The 19,735-nt window shown below is 41.0% G+C and overlaps 1 protein-coding gene across 1 annotated transcript in view; it reads left to right on the top strand.

The window, feature by feature from the left end:
- Positions 1-19,735, top strand: part of LOC124044029 (zinc finger protein 385B-like) — a 199,738-nt gene that overhangs the window by 142,440 nt on the left and 37,563 nt on the right. Inside the window, 2 exon segments of the mRNA XM_046363340.1 lie at positions 5,534-5,679; positions 14,373-14,483. Coding sequence (XP_046219296.1) covers positions 5,534-5,679; positions 14,373-14,483 — 257 coding nt within the window.

Genomic DNA, 19,735 nt, shown 5'->3' with positions numbered 1-19,735 from the left:
TTGGTTATTGTCACAGCCGTGTATATCCCCCCTCAAGCCGATACCACGATGGCCCTCAAGGAACTTCCACTGGACTATGCAAACTGGAATCCATATATCCCGAGGATGCATTTATTGGAGCTGGGAATTTTAACAAAGCAAATTTGAGAACAAGGCTATCTAAATTCTATCAGCATATTGATTGTAGTACCCGGGCTGGCAAAACACTGGATCACTGCTACTCTAACTTCCGCTATGTTACGCGGGGCGGAGTAGGTGAACCCAAATGCAGACTCAGACGACTAGACAAGGATATGTAACCAATGTATTTATTAAAATGCAGGAGAGGAGATGGGATGCAGTCCAGGGGAATCTTGGGCGGGCAGTAGGGAATCCGGACTGAGGCTGAGGGAAAGGAGATTAGGAACTGGAGAAGCAGGTCTGGAGCGGAATCCAATGAAGCAGTAGAGCGGAGATAGGTACCAGAGACTGGAGATAGGTACCAGAGAGCAGACGGGACTGTAGCGGAGAGAAAAAGCAGTGTGGGGCTAGGGAAAAAAGGCACAACAGAGGCTACGATCTGGCAGCACGGAAGTGGCAGAGCTGAGTATTTGTAGGGTTCTTGATTATGGAACAGGTTGCAGCTGGTGCGAATCTGCTCTGCTTCCAGCACACCTGTCTCCACTCACACAGTCACATACACAGAGAGAGAGAGAGGGGGAGTCCCAGGACAGCAGCACAATTAGACCCAACCAAATCATGAGAAAACAAAAAGATAATTACTTGACACATTGGAAAGAATTAACAAAAACAGAGCAAACTAGAATGCTATTTGGCCCTACACAGAGAGTACACAGTGGCAGAATACCTGACCACTGTGACTGACCCAAAATTAAGGAAAGCTTTGACTATGTACAGACTCAGCGAGCATAGCCTTGCTATTGAGAAAGGCAGACATGGCTCTCAAGAGAAGACACTGCCCACAAAATGAGGTGGAAACTGAGCTGCACTTCCTAACCTCCTGCCCAATGTATGACCATATTAGAGAGACATATTTCCCTCAGATTACACAGATCCACAAAGAATTCGAAAACAAATCAAATTTTGAAAAACTCCCATATCTACTGGGTGAAATTCCACAGTGTGCCATCAAAGCAGCAAGATTTTTGTGACCTGTTGCCACGAGAAAAGGGCAACCAGTGAAGAACACGCACCATTGTAAATACAACCCATATCTATGCTTATTTATGTTATCTTGTGTCCTTTACCATTTGTACATTGTTAAAACACTGTATATATATATAATATGACATTTGTAATATCTTTATTGTTTTGAAACTTCTGTATGTGTGATGTCTACTGTTAATTTTTATTGTTTATTTCACTTTATATATTATCTACCTCACTTGCTTTGGCAATGTTAACACATGTTTCCCATGCCAATAAAGCCCTTGAATTGAATTGAATGGAATGGAATGGAATGGAATGGAATTGAATTGAATTGAGAGAGAGAGAGAGAGAGAGAGAGAGAGAGAGAGAGAGAGAGAGAGAGAGAGAGAGCACTGGGGTGTGGTGGCAGGTTAGGGAGGTCCAGGATGAGAAGTATAGGGGCGTGGCAGGAGCAGATGTAACACGCGATGGATACAAGGCCCTCCTTTGCCCTCTGTTCGGCAAATCTGACCACAATTCCATTTAGTTTCTCCCCTCCTATAGGCAGAAACTCAACCAGGATGTATCCGTGACAAGGACCATCCAACACTGGTCTAACCAATCGGAATCAACGCTTCAAGATTATTTTTATCGCGCGTATTGTGTGTAGATTGATGAGGGGGAAAAAACAATTTAATCATTTTTAGAATAAGGCTGTAACGTAACAAATGTGGAAAAAGTCAAGTGGTCTGAATACATTTCGATGGCACTGTATATCTATTACATTGTGTTTTCAGATCTATAAAATGTTCATAACGACATAATTGTGTTTGTTCTCATAAGAAAGAAATCAACAAGTGTTATTGGAACAGTGCCATGTTCTTTTGTTGCTTTGTTGTTGCTGGTACGGCTTTGTAAACGTTAGCTCCAGAAACATTGCTGCTATGAACTGGGGTGCCTGTTTCAAAGGTCTCGCATGTGTTTCTCATCAAAGTCTTTATTATGGGTTAACAAAATAACCATGTTTGAGTCATCAGCACAGATAAAAAATCATACACATTTTCATTGTGCTAAGTCATTTAGATGGGTATCTGTACAAGTTCAGACTGATGCAATAAATAATAATAAATAGCAATAAAACCATGAATTTTAACACTGAAAGTCAACCGTTTATATCATTTCTTCCTGGGAAAAGGGATTTCATCCTTTACTGTTTCATGGCATCAGACATAGTATTCTAGCCAATCTTTCTAATGTGTTGTGGTGTTGGATTCAAGTGAAGTAAACTACAGAATGTGTGGACATCAGTGATTTAAGGACATAACAAGTGTGTGTGCCACAGCGTAGAAGGCCGTATTGAAGAGGTTTCATTTTGACAATGAGAAGCCTATGGCATGAAGTTGGACAAGCCAGTCTGGGAAAAATGTTTGAGATGATTTACTTTTACATCACATGAGCAAAGCATGAGTTACTGATTGTCTGATGCTAATGTTTATTGGTTTCTTGATCTTGGGATGATATGATCACACATGATATTATACATTTTTTCTTTCATAATGTTGGGGGTCGGTTGCAATGTAAGACGTCTGTTCTCGTGCTCATGCAGTTATAATGAATTGGCAGCCGACACATTGACAGCAGACACATACAAATCGAATTCCAAACTAAATTCCAAACAATTTCACTCCTGTCAACACTGGAAATATCTACACAAAGAGGTTCTAACCATCTGTCTTCTATGACAACATGATCACAAGACAGGTTATCTTTTCCAGTATAGATTGCAGTATTACATTACATCTCTATATACTGTACAATATAAAGTCAAGACCCTCAGTAGATCTTTATCTCCATGTTAAACATTGGTTTCATCACAGTGATCTCCTGCATAGCTTTATTAAATCACAATGTCTCTTGATGGATGATCTAATTTCCATGAAATTAGCTGGAAGAGTTTCCCTGCTGTGTTAGCTACTAACACAAATGTCGTAGATAGACATGTTATATTCTCTTGGCGTTGTACACGGTATGATTAAGTCTTTTTGAGTTTTTTTATTTAACCTTTATTTAACTAGGCAAGTAAGTTAATTAAGAACAAATTCTTATTTACAATGGCGCCCCACCCCAGCCAAACCCGGACGACGCTGGGCCAATTGTGTGCCGCCCTATGGGACTTCCAATCATGGCTGGATGTGATACAGCCTGGATTTGAACCAGGGACTGTAGAGACACCTCTTGCACTAAGATACAGTGCCTTAGATACAGTGCCACTGTGCCACTCAGGAGAATAAAGGGAGATTTGAAGCAATAGCTTGATTTTGTTCTCCTTTTTGAAAAATGTTGTTCCTTTTGAATATCTGACAATAATATTAGCACCTATTTGTTGGTGTGTGTGTGTGTCTGTGTGTGTGTGTGTGAATGAGTCCTTGTGTGTGTGTGTGTGTGTGTGTGTGTGTGTGTGTGTGTGTGTGTGTGTGTGTGTGTGTGTGTGTGTGTGTGTGTGTGTGTGTGTGTGTGTGTGTGTGTGTGTGTGTGTGTGTGTGTGTGTGTGTGTGTGTGTGTGTGTGTGTGTGTGTGCGTGCGTGCGTGCGTGCTTGCTTGTGTGTGTCAGCACTCAGATGTCTGCTTGTGGGTTTCCGAGAATTATATATTGTTACTCATCCTCTCACCTGCTATTAAATCTCTCCTGAGATGAGCTCCTGTACACATACACACACACACACACACACACACACACACACACACACACACACACACACACACACACACACACACACACACACACACACACACACACACACACACACACACACACACACACACACACACACACACACACACACACACACACACACACACACACACACACACACACACACACACACCAACAAACATGCATAATATGCAGTGAAGACAGAGAGAAGAGCACTTTGAATTCTGTGTGGATTATCTACTGTAGTTAAGATCATTCTTTATTTTGGTCTGGGATCCATAGATTTTCTTTGGCCATTAAGCTTATATATAGTATAATATATACAGTATGCAAGTCTGAAGTAAACCAGCAATAACAGTTATTTAACTTTGACATATATAAAGTAGATATATGCAGATATAACTATGTTACCAATGAACTGCCTTGTATCAGGTATGATCTGTTTATGGTCTGGACAGGATTACAGATGAGGGTATCAGTGTGTTTATAATACTATTATTATAAGTGGCAGACAGAAAGCCGTAATGATAAAAGCTTATATACCCCTTTACGGGAGAATAATCTAGGTTATTATAGGTTCTGTTCTATGTTCATTGTGAGGTTAACTTTGAGTTCTGTGAGGGAGCAGGATATAACTAGCCTGCTGTGTGATTTATCAGGTAAGCAGCAGAGTTTAGTTGGGAATGATGTTGTAAATTCTGAATAAACCCCCTGCAGGTGTACATCTGCAGCATCCTCTCTCACAGAGCCCAGGATAATGCAGACAGGCATTAGGCAGTTCACAGAGCCCAGGATAATGCAGGCAGGCATTAGGCAGTTCACAGAGCCCAGGATAATGCAGGCATGCATTAGGCAGTTCACAGAGCCCAGGATAATGCAGGTAGGCATTAGGCAGTTCACAGAGCCCAGGATAATGCAGGCAGGCATTAGGCAGTTCACAGAGCCCAGGATAATGCAGGCAGGCATTAGGCAGTTCTCAGAGCCGTGCTCTCAGCCCCAACCTCTTTCCCCAGCCAGCCCCATCCCAAGCAAGCCCCAGCCCCAGCTCGAGCTCGCTGCTCTAGCCCTATTTCCATTCCCATCCTATGCCCCAGATCATTTCCCCAGTCCCAGACTCATAATTATTCTCCTAGATCCATCCCTTTACACCAACATACTACCCCATTCCTCCAGCCTACCTGCAGGGTGACTCACATCACACCATACCATGTCCATACACACACACACCAACTTCAAATAGGTGCTCATATTCTTGTCACATTCACACCACTTCTTAGCCTTGCCTATGAGACAGTGGAGATGTTGATTCTGCTTCATTTAAGACATGATGAGTTACTTTCCACTATTGTCTGCCACAGCGCTCCCCACAGCCACAGTGTGTGCTGCTCTTTTCTCTGCATGTTAGCTTCTTATGTATGTCATGTATAGAAACCCTGCATCCCACCACCCTCAAATGTGTTAATGTTTCTCTCTCTCCGTTTTTCCCTTTACCCACACTCTTTCTCTCTCTCTCTCTCTCTCCATTTCTCTCTCTCCATCTCCCTCTTTCTCTCTCCCTTTCTTTCCATTTCTCTGTCCCTCTCTCTCTCCTCTCACTCTCCATGTTTCTCTCCATCTATCTCCCTATTCATCTCTCTGTCTTATCTCTCTCCATTTCCCCCTCTTTCTCTCGCTATCTCTCCATCTCCACAGGAAGTTCATGCCATAGCAACACGCTGCCTGCGCTGGTGCGGACTCCGTCTCTGATGATGCAGTCCACTCTGGATATGAAACCCTTTATGCCCTTCCACCAAGTGGACACGTCCTCTGCTGTGGGACTCTTCCCTAATTTTAACACGGTAAGAAATCGCTGCTTTCATTTCTTGTAAGTAATGCTTGCCCGAGCCAGAATGTCCCGTAGGACAGGAGACCATCTCCTGTTTCTGTAGTGTGAGGCAGATTGATGCACCCCCTGGATGCTTGTCCTTTCATCTTGTGTACTTGTAGTTTATTGATCTTAGATTTCAGTGTTCTTGTTTGAATCCTAAGAATCTTAACGGCAAATTCACAACAGAAGTGTGAGTGAGACAGAATGAGAGAGAGAAAGAAGGAAAGAGAGAGAGAGAGAAAGCACTGCAGTCCACCGTCAAGGCATCGATTTCACTCCTCCAAAAATTAAAGAGGAAACAAAAATCGATTCTTTCTTTTACCTTGCCAAAAATACATCTCACTTTGACAGTTGATGTGGCAGGTGGAAATATGACATATCCTGAAAAATTGACTAAGAGTGTTAGAGACAAAAAGGTGCTATTTAGAACCTAAAAGTGTCCTTCAGCTGAACCCTTTCCCCAGAGGGTTCTACATGGAACCAAAAAGAGTTCTACCTGAAACCAAAAAGGGTTCTCCTATGGGGACAGCCAAAGAACCCTTTTTGAACCCTATTACCATTCTATTTATATGTCTTCTCCAACCTGCAGAGTCAGACAGAACACTGTTCTGATGAGAGGGACTGAGAGGCAGGCAAGAGGACTCGCCAGCTAATGCCTGTGTTCCCAGACCTGCCATGGACCGATGTGACAACACTCTTTAGCAAAGTTAGTGAGATCTTCGCCTGTGGTCACGGCAAACTGTCAGGAACACTCTGCCTCACAGCGCTGGTCTCCAGCTCAGACCTGGATTTGAACACTACTCGAAATCATTTAAAACACTCTATCTGTGCTTGATTGAGGCTGGCTGATTCCATAGAACCAACAGAAACCTATGAAACATCCCATCCCTGTCCACCAGACAAGGCTAGAGCAAACACACAATAGTATTTGAAATATTTGTAATAGTATTTGAACCCAGGTCTTGCTCCAGTTTATCTCAGCACAGTCCAGTGTGTTTCCACTAGCTGAGACAGACCCATCTAAACCTGACATAATGGCTCTACTGCTGTCATTGACTATTAAGCGGTAGTGCACTGAGTTGATGAGTTCATGTTGGTGGGAGTGATGTTGATTATACAGTGTGACTATAATGATGACACCAACATGAAATATTTTCCACAAGTTATTCCAGGGACATTTATTTTTCAAGACATTTCGAAGAAAAAACTAATTGCAAAATATAACACATTGATGGTGTCCCATATGGCATCTTGTTCCCTATGAAGTGCACAACTTTTTAACCAGGGCCCACAATGCTCTGGTCAAAAGAAGTGCACTATATAGGCAATGTCATGCCATTTAGGACGCTACCATCTTTCATCCTCCTGTTTGCCATTAGCTTTACTGTAGCCAAGTTCTGTTCCATTTTACATTCAGTCCAAGATATTTACAGCACACGTGCTGTTGGCGGTAGCCTGTTCTGTTCCATTTTACAGACAGCTATTCAGCCCAAGATATTTACAGCACACGTGCTGTTGGCGGTAGCCTGTTCTGTGTAAACAAAAGTGATTTGACAAGCATGAGCTCTCAGGGTAGAGGAAAAAAGGTTTTCAATATTTCCCAGTGTAATGAATAATATACGATACAAAGTGACAGAACAGAACAGAAACAAGTATTTAGAATGTGTTTTGTTTATTGAGTGTTCTGCTGAGGTTTTGTCTGGTTGGAAACAATGGCAAGACACTAGAAAACCACAGTGACAACAAAACAACAATATGCTCCAAAGCCTGACTATGACATTAGAATTTGAGCTATAGTCTCACTGCGTCTCTTTTCCGTATTCTGCCTTTCAGAAGTATGATTACTACACCCTAGGTTCCCTCTTGAAAGGGCTACAGTAATTGCCTGGTCCCAGATCTGTTTGTGCTGTCTTGCCAACTCCTATGGTCATTGTCACACCAAGCACAATGACATAGGCATTTGTGAGACAGTACAAACAGATCTGGGACCAGGCTACTACAGCACAGAATCTAAAGGCTTTTCCTGTCCAGGCATTCACACTCTAAGGTTTCGTCCCAAATGGCACCCAATTCCCCATGTAGTGCACTACTTTTGACCAGAGCCCTGTGGGTTCTGGTCAAAAGTAGTGCACTGTCAATGGACTAGGGTGCAATTTGTGAAGCAGAATCATGTTTATTTTGGTCATGTCATCGAGCGGGTGTCTATTTATAATTAGTGTCTGTACCCATCAACTCAGCGTGAAGAACAGTGAGGCTGCACACAAAAATACACGCAGACACGAACCCACACATGTGCGAAAACAAACATCAAATGTGCTCTATAACCCAATCCAGACAGGTTGTTATTCGCACCATTTGGGATAAACAGGTTCAATTCTAATTCTGTAACATTGTTTAAATACAGGAACTGTATCAAGTGCTGCATGCATTAGACTGATCCCAGATCTGTTTGTACTATCTTGCCAACTCATTAAACATGGCAATGACCATAAGGAGTTGACAGGACAGGTGTAGCATACATACCTCCTACAGGACATTCCAAGCCATTCCAAGTCATAATGGTAATATAAGGAATGGAGGTTTAACAGTGGTGGACAGATCTCTCTCAATGTTTCCAAAAAAATAAAACATTTCGTATCAAATAAATGTTTTGCTTCCAGCAGCCTTTAGGGTTCTGTTGTTAAAAGAGATGTATTTTCATATCGAGGAGGGAGTATGGTGTTGGAACATAATCCAGGGTGTTTTCTTCATTGTTGCAGCATCACTGTTCTGTTCTTTAGTAACTGTACTACTGTGTGTTCTGAATCAATAAACCTGTTGAGAACAAACCGCTCTGCAGGTGTCAGAAACTCAGTGTTTTCAGGAATACAAAACCTACAGATGGTGAATCGATGTCTTTGTTTACCTCTGCAGCTGCTTTCATTATATAATCCATGAAACACAATATTTAGGCTACTGAAAGAAAAACTGGCAAGTGGGAAAAGTTTCTGCACATTTCATCAGATGCAATTTCTTTGTTTTAATTTGCTAAGCTTTCAATCTGTGATTACCTTCATCAGAGAAGGTGCACTTGGTAAGAGACACGTCAACCACAATGAATTAGTGCATTTTCTTTCCCACACTAAGTCTGATCCTCAGTCTTAGTTCGTCAGGCCTGTGACACTGGCACACTTTATTGCCTGTGCTATATTGGTCCGCTTTTTTGTTTGTTTATTAATTGTAAAAAATAAAAAAAGATTTTTCCCGCAGCTATGGTTGTGAGGTTTATTAGTTAACTATTTGTTTACCAGAAGTGATTTCCTATTATTTGTGTTGATGTAGTGAACAAGGGATGACAACAAGGTGTAATTGAAATTCTTTGGACTGTGACAGCCATCTGAACAGCCTGGCTCTGGCCTTACCTCTGCAGCTCTCTCTGCTTGCTTATCACTGGAATGTAATTATCAGTCACGGAATGATAGATAAAGTCACTTTTCTAGGGTTGTGTTGTTGTAATGTGGCATGGTGTTGTGGTGTGAGTAGAGCAGTGGCGGTCATGAAATTTGTCAGACAGTTATTGTCATGCAAATGACTGCCTGTCTCATTGTAATTGCCTGTTAATTAACACAAACATGTTTAGCATCTCCAGGCCTCCACGCATACAAGCCACAGATGTGTGTCTTTGGAACATCTACAGTACATTTGAAAAAGTATAATACATCCAAACACCATCACAATAAATCCATAATTTATTTTAGGCATGTCTAAAGAAACAACATGATATGAAGAAAATGTATTTCAGATTAATCGAATATGAGTCGGCCTGTATTGTACTGTATGTTATCTGGCTGAATACCATGCCATAGGCTGTACATTAAAACAATTACACCAGGCAAGTCAGTTAAGAACAAATTCTTATTTACAATGACGTCCTACACCGGCCAAACCCAGATGACGCTGGGCCAATTGAGCGCCGCCCTACGGGACTCCCAATTATGGCCCGTGGATTCAAACCAGGGTGTCTGTAGTGACGCCTCTAGCACTAAGACGAGGTGCCTTAGTGCTAGCCACTTGGGAGCAGCAGTCAGTAGGCTAGTTCATTTAGCAGGATTTGCTTATAAGTCTGTGCCATTATTTTATATTATAATTATATGGTTTTATTGTAAGAATTCTATAATTGAACTTAGCTGAATAAAATACAAATAATATTTTTCAGGTGCGAGTGTGCATATGAAGTAGCTGTGTTGAGCGTAAAAGTGATAATTTGAAACATGTCCTATACACTAGATTTAGAGGTATATGACTAATTTAGTTGTGAATTATCCAAAATCAAAAAATATATGATGTGACTATAGGCTATTGAATATTTGAAAAAGTTACCAAAAAATATATGATGTGACTATAGGCTATTGACTATTTGAAAAAGTTACCAAAAAATATTGAGCTCTGTTCTTTGCCTCAAGCTGCACACCCTGTTCTCTCATGAGGTGATCATATTTCCACCCATCAGAGTATCCTCAATTTAATCTTGTTTTTACTAATATGTCAAATTTGGTTTCGATTTAGAATGGTCATTATCAAATGGGTAGGAACAGGGGCAGAACGTGGGCACTCGTATAGCTAATGGAGGCCACTTTCCTGCAGTTTAAATCACGCCTGTTATCAAATCAAATCAAATCAAATTTATTTATTAAATCATGATATCTCTGTTACAGAAACCCAGCCTAAAACCCCAAACAGCAAACAATGCAGGTTTTATACCTGAGCAGCTGAGCAATACATTTAGTAAGAGCTGGGATCCTCCTCTTTGCATATACTGTAGAAATGTCTGTGTTTATAAGAACACTTATTTCACTTCATGCATCAACCACTTTTTGAGGAGCATGCAGACTCTCGCTGTGCGACAGGTGATATTCCACCCAACTCTGTATGGCAGGTGCTCTCCAACCCTGTTCCTGCAGCTATCCAGTGCTTACTTTGGGAAATCAGATGAGATATGTTTGGAACATCAATACAACAAAAAAATCACAACCAAACATATTTTATTAAACTGGCCCCTATCTTTGCGCGCTCGAGAAAGGAATGAATGGGAGAGAAGAGATTGATATAAGAATTCCCTATTACTTGGCAATTCAAAATCAAATACAAATTCACTATAATTGTAAGCTAAATCCGTACGTTAGGTGACCTGCACAATCAATGAACCAACAGCATCGCCTAGGCCAATACGTTCTCTCCCAGACTCATGGATAGAAAGCATAGCATAAGGTAACCAGTCCCAGTCCATCCAGTATGCATAATAATGCAGTCCACACTCAAAGGCTTCTGCATTGCTTGCTGTTTGGGGTTTTAGGCTGGGTTTCTATACAGCACTTTGTGACATTGACTGATGTAAAAAGGGCTTCATAAATACATTTGATTGATTGAAAGGCGATTACTTGAATTTGTTTAATTTTAGAGTATAGACTAGACCAATTATGTACCAAAGACATCTCAAATAATTTAAAAACCAAGTTTTTTTCTGACATATGTGGGTAGGCTATTAGGCTATATATTGTATAATGGCACAATCATTATTATTATACTTTTAAACATTTTTAATCGTGCTTGGGCTCATATATGCAAATGCATAACAAAATGCACAGCTGGAAGGTATACAAGCAGGCATACAAACAGCAGGCAAACAATTAGCTTTGATCTACTCAGAAGAATCAAAAGCAGGTGTATGTATGACCCTGGAGAGAGAACAGGGTGCATATAGCTCAGACCCCACATGCAACACGCACTCTCTCTCTCTCTCTCTCTACAAACTGGAAATCCCTCATGAACTCCAGGAGCTTCTTCTTTTTGTTTCTTCAACTATATAATGGATTTTTCCCCTGCCTGACTCATGTCTTTTCATGTCTCTAATTGGATAGAATAACTAATGGCATAGATAGAATGGTAGAATAACTGACTCTCTGGCCAAGAACGACTTGCATCTCGACAGGTTTTGTATCTGTTCTCTCTTCTGTGTAATCCAGATTTCATAATATTCTATGTGAGCTAGCAAGAGGTAGGATAGAGAGCATCAAATACAATGCATTTGGAAAGTATTCAGACCCCTTGACTTTTTCCACAAATAGTGTTTTCCCCCTCATCAAGCTACACACAATACCCGATAATGACGAGGCAAAAACAGGTTTGTAGAAATGTTTGCATATTTGCACATCACGTTCAAGTCCGGGCTCTGGCTGGGCCACTCAAGGACATTCAGATTTGTCCCAAAGTCACTCTTGCGTTGTCTTGACTGTGTGCTTAGGGATGTTGTCCTGTTGAAGGTGAACCTTTGCCTCAGTCTGAGGTCCTGAGCATCCACACAGCATGATGCTGCCACCACCATGCTTCACCGAAGGGATGGTGCCAGGTTTCCTCCAGATGTGACGCTTGGCGTTCAGGCCAAAGAGTTCAATCTTGGTTTCATCAGACCAGCGAATCTTGTTTCTCATGGTCTGAGAGTCCTTTAGATGCCTTTTGGCAAACTCCAAGCGGGCTGTCATGTGCCTTTTACTGAGGAGTGGATTAGCATCTGGCCACTCTACCATAAAGGCCTGATTGGTGGAGAGCTGCAGAGTTGGTTGTCCTTCTGGAAGTTTCTCCCATCTCCCCAGAGGAACTCTAGAGCTCTGCCAGAGTGACCATCAGGTTCTTGGTCAAATAAAATAAAATAAAATGTTATTGGTCACATACACATTGTTAGCAGATGTTATTGCGAGTGTAGCGATATGCTTGTGCTTCTAGTTCTGACAGTGCAGCAATATCTAACATGTAATCTAACAATTCCCCAAAAACTACCTAATACACAGAAATCTAAGTCAAGGAATGGAATAAGAATATATACATAAGTATATGGATGAGCAATGACAGAGCAGCATAGGCAAGTTGCAATTGATGGTATAAAATACAGTACAGTATATACTGTACATATGACATGAGTAATGCAAGACATGGAAACATTATTAAAGTGGCATTATTAAAATGACTAGTAAATCCATTTATTACAGTGGCCAATGACTTCAAGTCTGTATGTAGGCATCAGCCTCTCTATGTTAGTGATGGCTGTTTAACAGTCTGATGGCGTTGGGATAGAAGCTGTTTTTCAGTCTCTCGGTCCCAGCTTTGATGCACCTGTACTGACCTCGCCTTCTGGGTGGTAGCGGGGTGAAAAGGCAGTGGCTTGGGTGGTTGTTGTTGTTCTTGATGATCTTCTTGGCCTTCCTGTGACATCAGGTGCTGTAGGTGTCCTGCCGTACCAGGCGGTGATACAGCCTTACAGGATGCTCTCAATTGTGCACCTGCAAAGGTTTGTGAGGGTTTTAGGTGACAAGCCAAATTTATTCAGCCTCCTGAGGTTGAGTAGGCGCTGTTGCACCTTCTTCACCACACTGTCTGTGTGGGAGGACCATTTCAGTCCTCCCTGACCATGGCCCTTCTCCCACGATTGCCCAGTCTGGCCGGGCAGCCAGCTCTAGGAAGAGTCTTGGTGTTTCTTCCATTTAAGAATGATGGAGGCCACTGTGTTCTTGGGGACCTTCAATGCAGCAGAAATTTGTTAGTACCCTTCCCCAGATCTGTGCCTCGACACAATCCTGTCTCAGAGCTTCTTCGATCTCATGGTTGGGTTTTTGCTCTGACATGCACTGTCAACTGTGGGACCTTATATAGACAGGTGTGTGCCTTTCCAAATCATGTCCAATCAACTGAATTTACCACAGGTAATAAAGTTAAAGTTGTGGAAACATCTCAAGGATGTCACGCCTTGGTCATTGTATCTTGTGTTTTTGTTATATGTTTGGGTAGGCCAGGGTGTGACATGGGTTTATATGTTGTATTTCGTATTGGGGTTTGTATTAATTGGGAGTGTGTATTAGTAGGGGTGTGTCTAGTTAGGCTTGGCTGCCTGAGGCGATTCCTAATTGGAGTCAGCTGATTCTAGTTGTCTCGGATTGGGAACCGTATTTAGGTAGCTTGAGTGCGTGTTGTATTTCGTGGGCGATTGTACCTGTCTTAGTGTTAGTCACCAGATAGGCTGTATTTGTTTCACTCGTTTGTTGTTTTCGTATTTTCATCTCATGTACCGCATTATTCTTCATTAAAAGTCATGAGTAACCTACACGCTGCATTTCTCTACAAACAACAGATGAACTACATTACAAAGGATGGAAACAAGATGCACCTAGGTCAATTTCTAGTCTCATAGCAAAAGTTCTGAATACTTATGTAAAAAAGGTATCTGTTTTTTTATTTTTAATACATTTTCTAAAGAAAATACAAATATTGTTTGTTATTGTGGGATATTGTGTGTAGATTGCTGAGGAGTTGTTTTTAGAATAAGGCTGTAATGTAACAAAATGTGGAAAAAGTAAAGGGGTTTGAATACTTTTCGAAGGCACTGTATGTCTTTAACACCTTTCTCTGTAGATGAGCGTCACTGGGTAGTGAACACTACCAGGCTACCATCTGTCCTCCTTCAAGGTGTTCACTCTCCACTGATCTTGGGGTGCTGCTAGTCTGTGGAAGCCAGCTAATGTGTTAGTTAGATGGAAGAGAGCTCTCTATATCTCCCTCTCTCCCGTCTCTCACTCTCTATCTCTCCAGTGTCGGTTCGACACTTAACAGTGGCACTCCTGTCTTCTTGTCTTCCAGATGGATCCCGTGCAGAAAGCTGTAATAAACCACACATTTGGGGTCCCCATCCCTCTGAAGAAAAAACAAGTGATTTCCTGTAACATCTGTCAACTACGCTTCAACTCAGATGTAAGTACAGAACAAGACACCCTCTGGAAGAGAGACAGTGTGATAACGTGTGACTATGTACAGTACGTCATTATTTATTTTGTATATTTTTCTTGTAGAAAAATGTACTAATACATTCAGGAGAAAGTTCAGATAAAATGATTCATGCAGTATAGAGTAGTAGTAAAGCATTCAGATGAAATATTACATTAAAACAGGATCAACATCATGAAAAAGACTTCTTACTTAAAGGGATAGTTCATCCAAATTACAAAATGACACATTGGTTTCCTTACCATGTAATCAGTTTATGGTATGACAGCAATCCATTATTTGGTTTAGTTTCCCTGACACATCCCATTCAAGTCATGGTACCAGTATTAGCGTTTTTTTGCGCTTCATGTCCACATCATCCGAAAGTATCTCAAATTGAATGTGAAGCTCAACAAATATACGTTACTTTGTTGAGCTTCACAGTTAATTTTAGATACTTTCGGATGATTTTAACATGATGCGCGAAAAGTGGTAATATCAGTACCATAACTTGAATGGGATTTGTGCCACAAATGCTAAAACAGAATGGATTGCTGTCATACCTTGTCCATAGACTGCTTACAGGGTGAGGAAACCAATGTGTCATTTTGGTAAACTATCCCTTTAAACATAGGTGAAGGCATATCTTCAGCCTAATTAAGTCAGACATACTGTATATAAATATCTGAGATTTTGAATAATAAAGAAGTAAAAAATAATAATGTACTGTACTGAATATTATAATCTTTGGGTCAAGCTAAGAGGGCATATTAGTTTACAAGCTGTTGACTGTCCATTACTTGTTTCAATGGCTGCTGTAGTATAGTAGTTGTGCCTCCAATCGTCTTACAAGTCTGTATTCCCCTTCCAATCAATCAATCAATGGCCAATCCTGAAAGCGGTTTGAACACAGCTGATGACGCATTGTGTACAAAATGGTTCAAAGTTGTTTTGTAGTGCAGACCAGACTAGTACTGGAAAGGTGGATATTTTTTGACAAGGTAGACCACAGTATGGGCTATTATAGAGAGACTGTTGTAATCTATAATAGCCCATACTCTGTTGTGCCTGACAGTACAGATGGCTAGTTTTAGTTTAGACACAACCGAATCAGTAGAGGCTGGTGACTTGAAAAATTTAGGAGGATGGGAGACCAACTGTATAGGAGTGTATAACGCACAGAGATGACAAAGTGTGTTTCAAAACTCGTCAAAGACTAATTATTTTAACCAAAAGCATTTAATAAATGCATTTATGGTAGAATATTATGGGGAATGGGAATGAGAGTGCTACTTACACTGTGTGTGGGAAAGGGATCACAGCAGTGATTGAATGAGGTAATGAGGTATGAGTTGAGGTGTTCAGAGGCTTGACCAGTGCAGGGTAGGATTTGACTGGGAAGACAAAAAACAATAACACAACACTCTACACAATTAGACAAAAGAGCTAAGAATGACTTAGTCCAAGCAAGGAGTAAAATCATTGATGTGTAATAATGTGATTGTGTTTGTGATCGACTCCACATACAGGAATGAGAGAACATTTATAGCGGTACTCACGGTGCTTGGAGGAGAAACATTCAATGTGCCAGTGGATGAGTGGGCACATGAGACAGGGCTTCAGTTCATGTCAGGAGAAAGTTTGACAAAGGTCGTGGAGTGGAGTAGTCATCCCCTCTTAGTCAGGGAACAGGAGGGGACTTAGTGGTAAATACAGATAGCAGATACATTCCATTCCAGCTGCTCCATCGTAGGTTTGGACAACGAGTTTCTCTATGAACTTAAACTCAGACATCTCAAAATGCATAAAGTCAACCACAGACGGCACATCTCACCCACTTGACACATCAAAGTATCCCAAGAAACGTTCCTGAATAAAGCCTTGATCAACCACATACCTGACGATAACTGACAACTGCAAGCAGAATGGTGGCACCATAGGTCCCAGAGCGGTGGGGCAATTTTTACCCCCTGGGGCCTGGAGTTTTTCCTTATATGTTAACCTAAGAAAATTATGGACCCTATAAGGTATGCCAGTGATGAATCAGTTGTTAAAAGGTTATATATGGGCTATGATGGAACCAGTTTTTCCTAATCAGGTCACATGATTTTTTTAAACTCCTGATAAAACTCCTAGCCCTGGGGGGATGAAAACCCTGTCAAACTGAAGGTACCTTATATTTGTTCATATAAATTATATTTAGACTAGATTAGGAGGGGGATTTCCTCTACCCAGACACATATAACTCACAGGGCTGAGCTTGCTTTATGCATGTTTGCATCATGCAGGCTTATGCAACTGTAGTGCTTACAAAACATTTACTCACATCAGTCATCACTATTATGTTGATTCATTCGTTCCAGTTAATCATTATGGATTAAAAACATATAGGCAACCTAGCCAGCCCAATTTTGAATATGAACTCAATTTGATCACGTTTTCTCCTGACTCTCAAATGCACTACAAATACATAATGTTACCAATTAGTTTACCCTGACCAGATGGACAGGGCGCATAGGCTGTATGCAGCTGCTCTTATTAGTAGACTACAGTTGATCAGACTGAAAAATAGTCTTGTTTTCATCCCATACAGTATGTCAGATCTCTAATGTTTAGGTGTAGCCTAGGCTGAGGCAACATTTATATCTCTCCGGAGTGATTATGTGTTATCATCTTTGCTAAATAAATAACCGGCGGAGGAAAGTGGAAAGCCTAACAGGCTGACTACACCGCTCGCGTCGCATGCTAAAAATACATTTAGAAATCTATATTATTCAGTTGTTACACCCACACTGTTCACGCATGCCAACGAGCATCTGCGTTGTCAAGGGCTAAAATAGAAGTCAGGTCTTTTTGTGATGCAGATCGCGCTGCAAGTCTTGCCTCTCCCATCTCCTCATTGGTTTATAGAAGCAGATACCCAAGTGCCAATCTCCTCATTGGTTATACCCACGTGGGTGACTGAAAGACGAACGAGGTCAGTGGGGATAATGCACCTAATTTATGAAAGTTGCCAATCACAATATAAAGTCAAGAGAAGAAAAGGCCTGGATGGAGGAGAGATGACTAGAAACGATTCGGTTGACCATTTTATGTGTCGATTAATTGTCAGAGTAGAGGATCTTATACATTTAATGTAAAATAACAACTCAATGTTTATATCCCAGGACAAATTAGCTAGCAACAACAAGCTAGCTAAATAGGGAAAATTAGCTAGCATGTGCAAGCTAGCTAGCTAAATTGCCATAAATACTTAATGCTTTTCGACCATGTCCTTGTGTCCTCTAAAAGCAAATGATTGCATGCCCAAAAACGAATGCAAGGCCAGCAATACAGGCGGCTTGATGAAAGGCTCCCTGTTAACCAGCTATACTTTTGATACCAGTTGTTATTGAACATCCTCACCTTTCATCCTTCTTCATGAAACTGATCTCAGGCAAAGGTCGAGCCTCACTTTTAATTCTCACCTTTTCTGTGTACCCCAGAGAATGTAAGGGGTTCTTCAACAAAAAGTCCACAATATTTTAGGGCAGCATTGGCCATTCTAAAATTCTGCTGCAGAAAACTGCACACTCGCGCTGGTAGCTATCTAGCTACTGGAGATCGCAAGGAACATTTTTATAAATTGAACTAAATGGACACAAAAATAAAGTTCTAAAACCAAAAAATAAAATAAAATAAAACTATTTATAATATACCTCCTCAGCCTCCTGTAATTTTTATATATTTATTTTTTATTGAATAATATCCCAAAAATGCTCAACTATCATGTTTCACTTCATCTGTGGCACAATCCCAATACCACTCAATAGGTTAATTCTCTGATCATAATTATATGATTGGATTGACACCATGTCAGTTCATACTACAAAAGCTTTGATTGGTTGGAGGACATCCTCCGGGGTTGGACATAATTACTATGTATGTCTATGGAAGGGGGTGAGGCCTACGAGCCTCCTAGGTTTTGTGTTGAAGTCAATATAGCCAGAGGAGGACAGACGCTAGATGTCCTCTGGCTGCACAATGGTGCTACTCCATACAGTGCTGTTGAAGTTACTGTAGACCTTAATTGCAAAACAGTATTATTTAATCAATTATTTGATGACATAATATATTTAATATAGTTTTATCTAAAAACATGGTCCTCCCGTTCCTCCTCTGAGGAGCCTCCACTGGACATTACATAGCCTTCTGTGTGACCAGACTGTTTGAGCTTTGTTGTACCCGACAGCGCAGGAGGATATTTTTAGTTTAGACAACCACCGTGTGTCCTACTGTGCGGCCAGACTGTGGTAGTCTAGCCTTGTTTATACCTGGTTCTAACATGCATCTTTTTTCCTGATCTTGTCCACATTCTGATCGTGCCCACATTTTTAGACTGGTGTAGATGATTAAAAGGTGCATTATGAACTGTTTGATCAGATCTTATGAGTGTAAATGGGAAAGATCAGCACAAGATGAGGACGAAGGACACATGTTAGCAGCAGGTATAAACAGGGCTTCTGTAGTATCCCATTGGAAAAGTGTTGAAGACCAAATAGTACAGGTGGACACAACCAAACAAGGCCTATTATGTAGTATCCCATGACAGACAAAACATTTTAATCTACGAACTGTCCAGAACACAGGAGATTTGGTTCTTGATGCCGAGGTGACCAACTGTGTGGCCAGTCTGTTGTGGTCTGTTCTCCCCCCATAGGGAAGTGGTAATTACTTCCTGTATTGCCATGTTGTTTCCCTCTGCTGGCCTTGATTAAGGTATTATAATGGGAGATTAATGATATTGGGGTGGCAGAGAGCCCAGTCTGATAGAGGGGTCCCACTGTGAAAAGTAATTGAGGAAAGGTTTCCTCAAAGCGATGAAACAAGACAGGGTTTATCCCCAATGGCATCCTATGCCATATAAAGTAGATTACTTTTGTCCAGGGCCCATAGGGCTTGTTCAAAAATAATAAATACATTTCAAATGTCATATGTACAGATGAAGTCAGAAGTTTACATACGTTCTAATGACTCCAACCTACGTGTGCGTCAATTAGGTCAGTGAGGATCACCACTTTATTTTAAGAATGTGAAATGTCAGAATAATAGTATAGAGAAATATTTATTTCAGCTTTTATTTCTTTAATCACATTCCCAGTGGGTCAGAAGTTTACATACACTCAATTAGAGCTGAGCTGGTGTAACTGAGTCAGGTTTGTAGGCCTCCTTGTTTGCACACGCTTTTTCAGTTCTGCCCA

This window comes from Oncorhynchus gorbuscha, linkage group LG09, assembly GCF_021184085.1.
Source record: "Oncorhynchus gorbuscha isolate QuinsamMale2020 ecotype Even-year linkage group LG09, OgorEven_v1.0, whole genome shotgun sequence".
NCBI lineage: Eukaryota > Metazoa > Chordata > Actinopteri > Salmoniformes > Salmonidae > Oncorhynchus > Oncorhynchus gorbuscha.
Note: the sequence above shows the minus strand (reverse complement) of the source record. Positions and strands in the feature narration are given on the sequence as shown.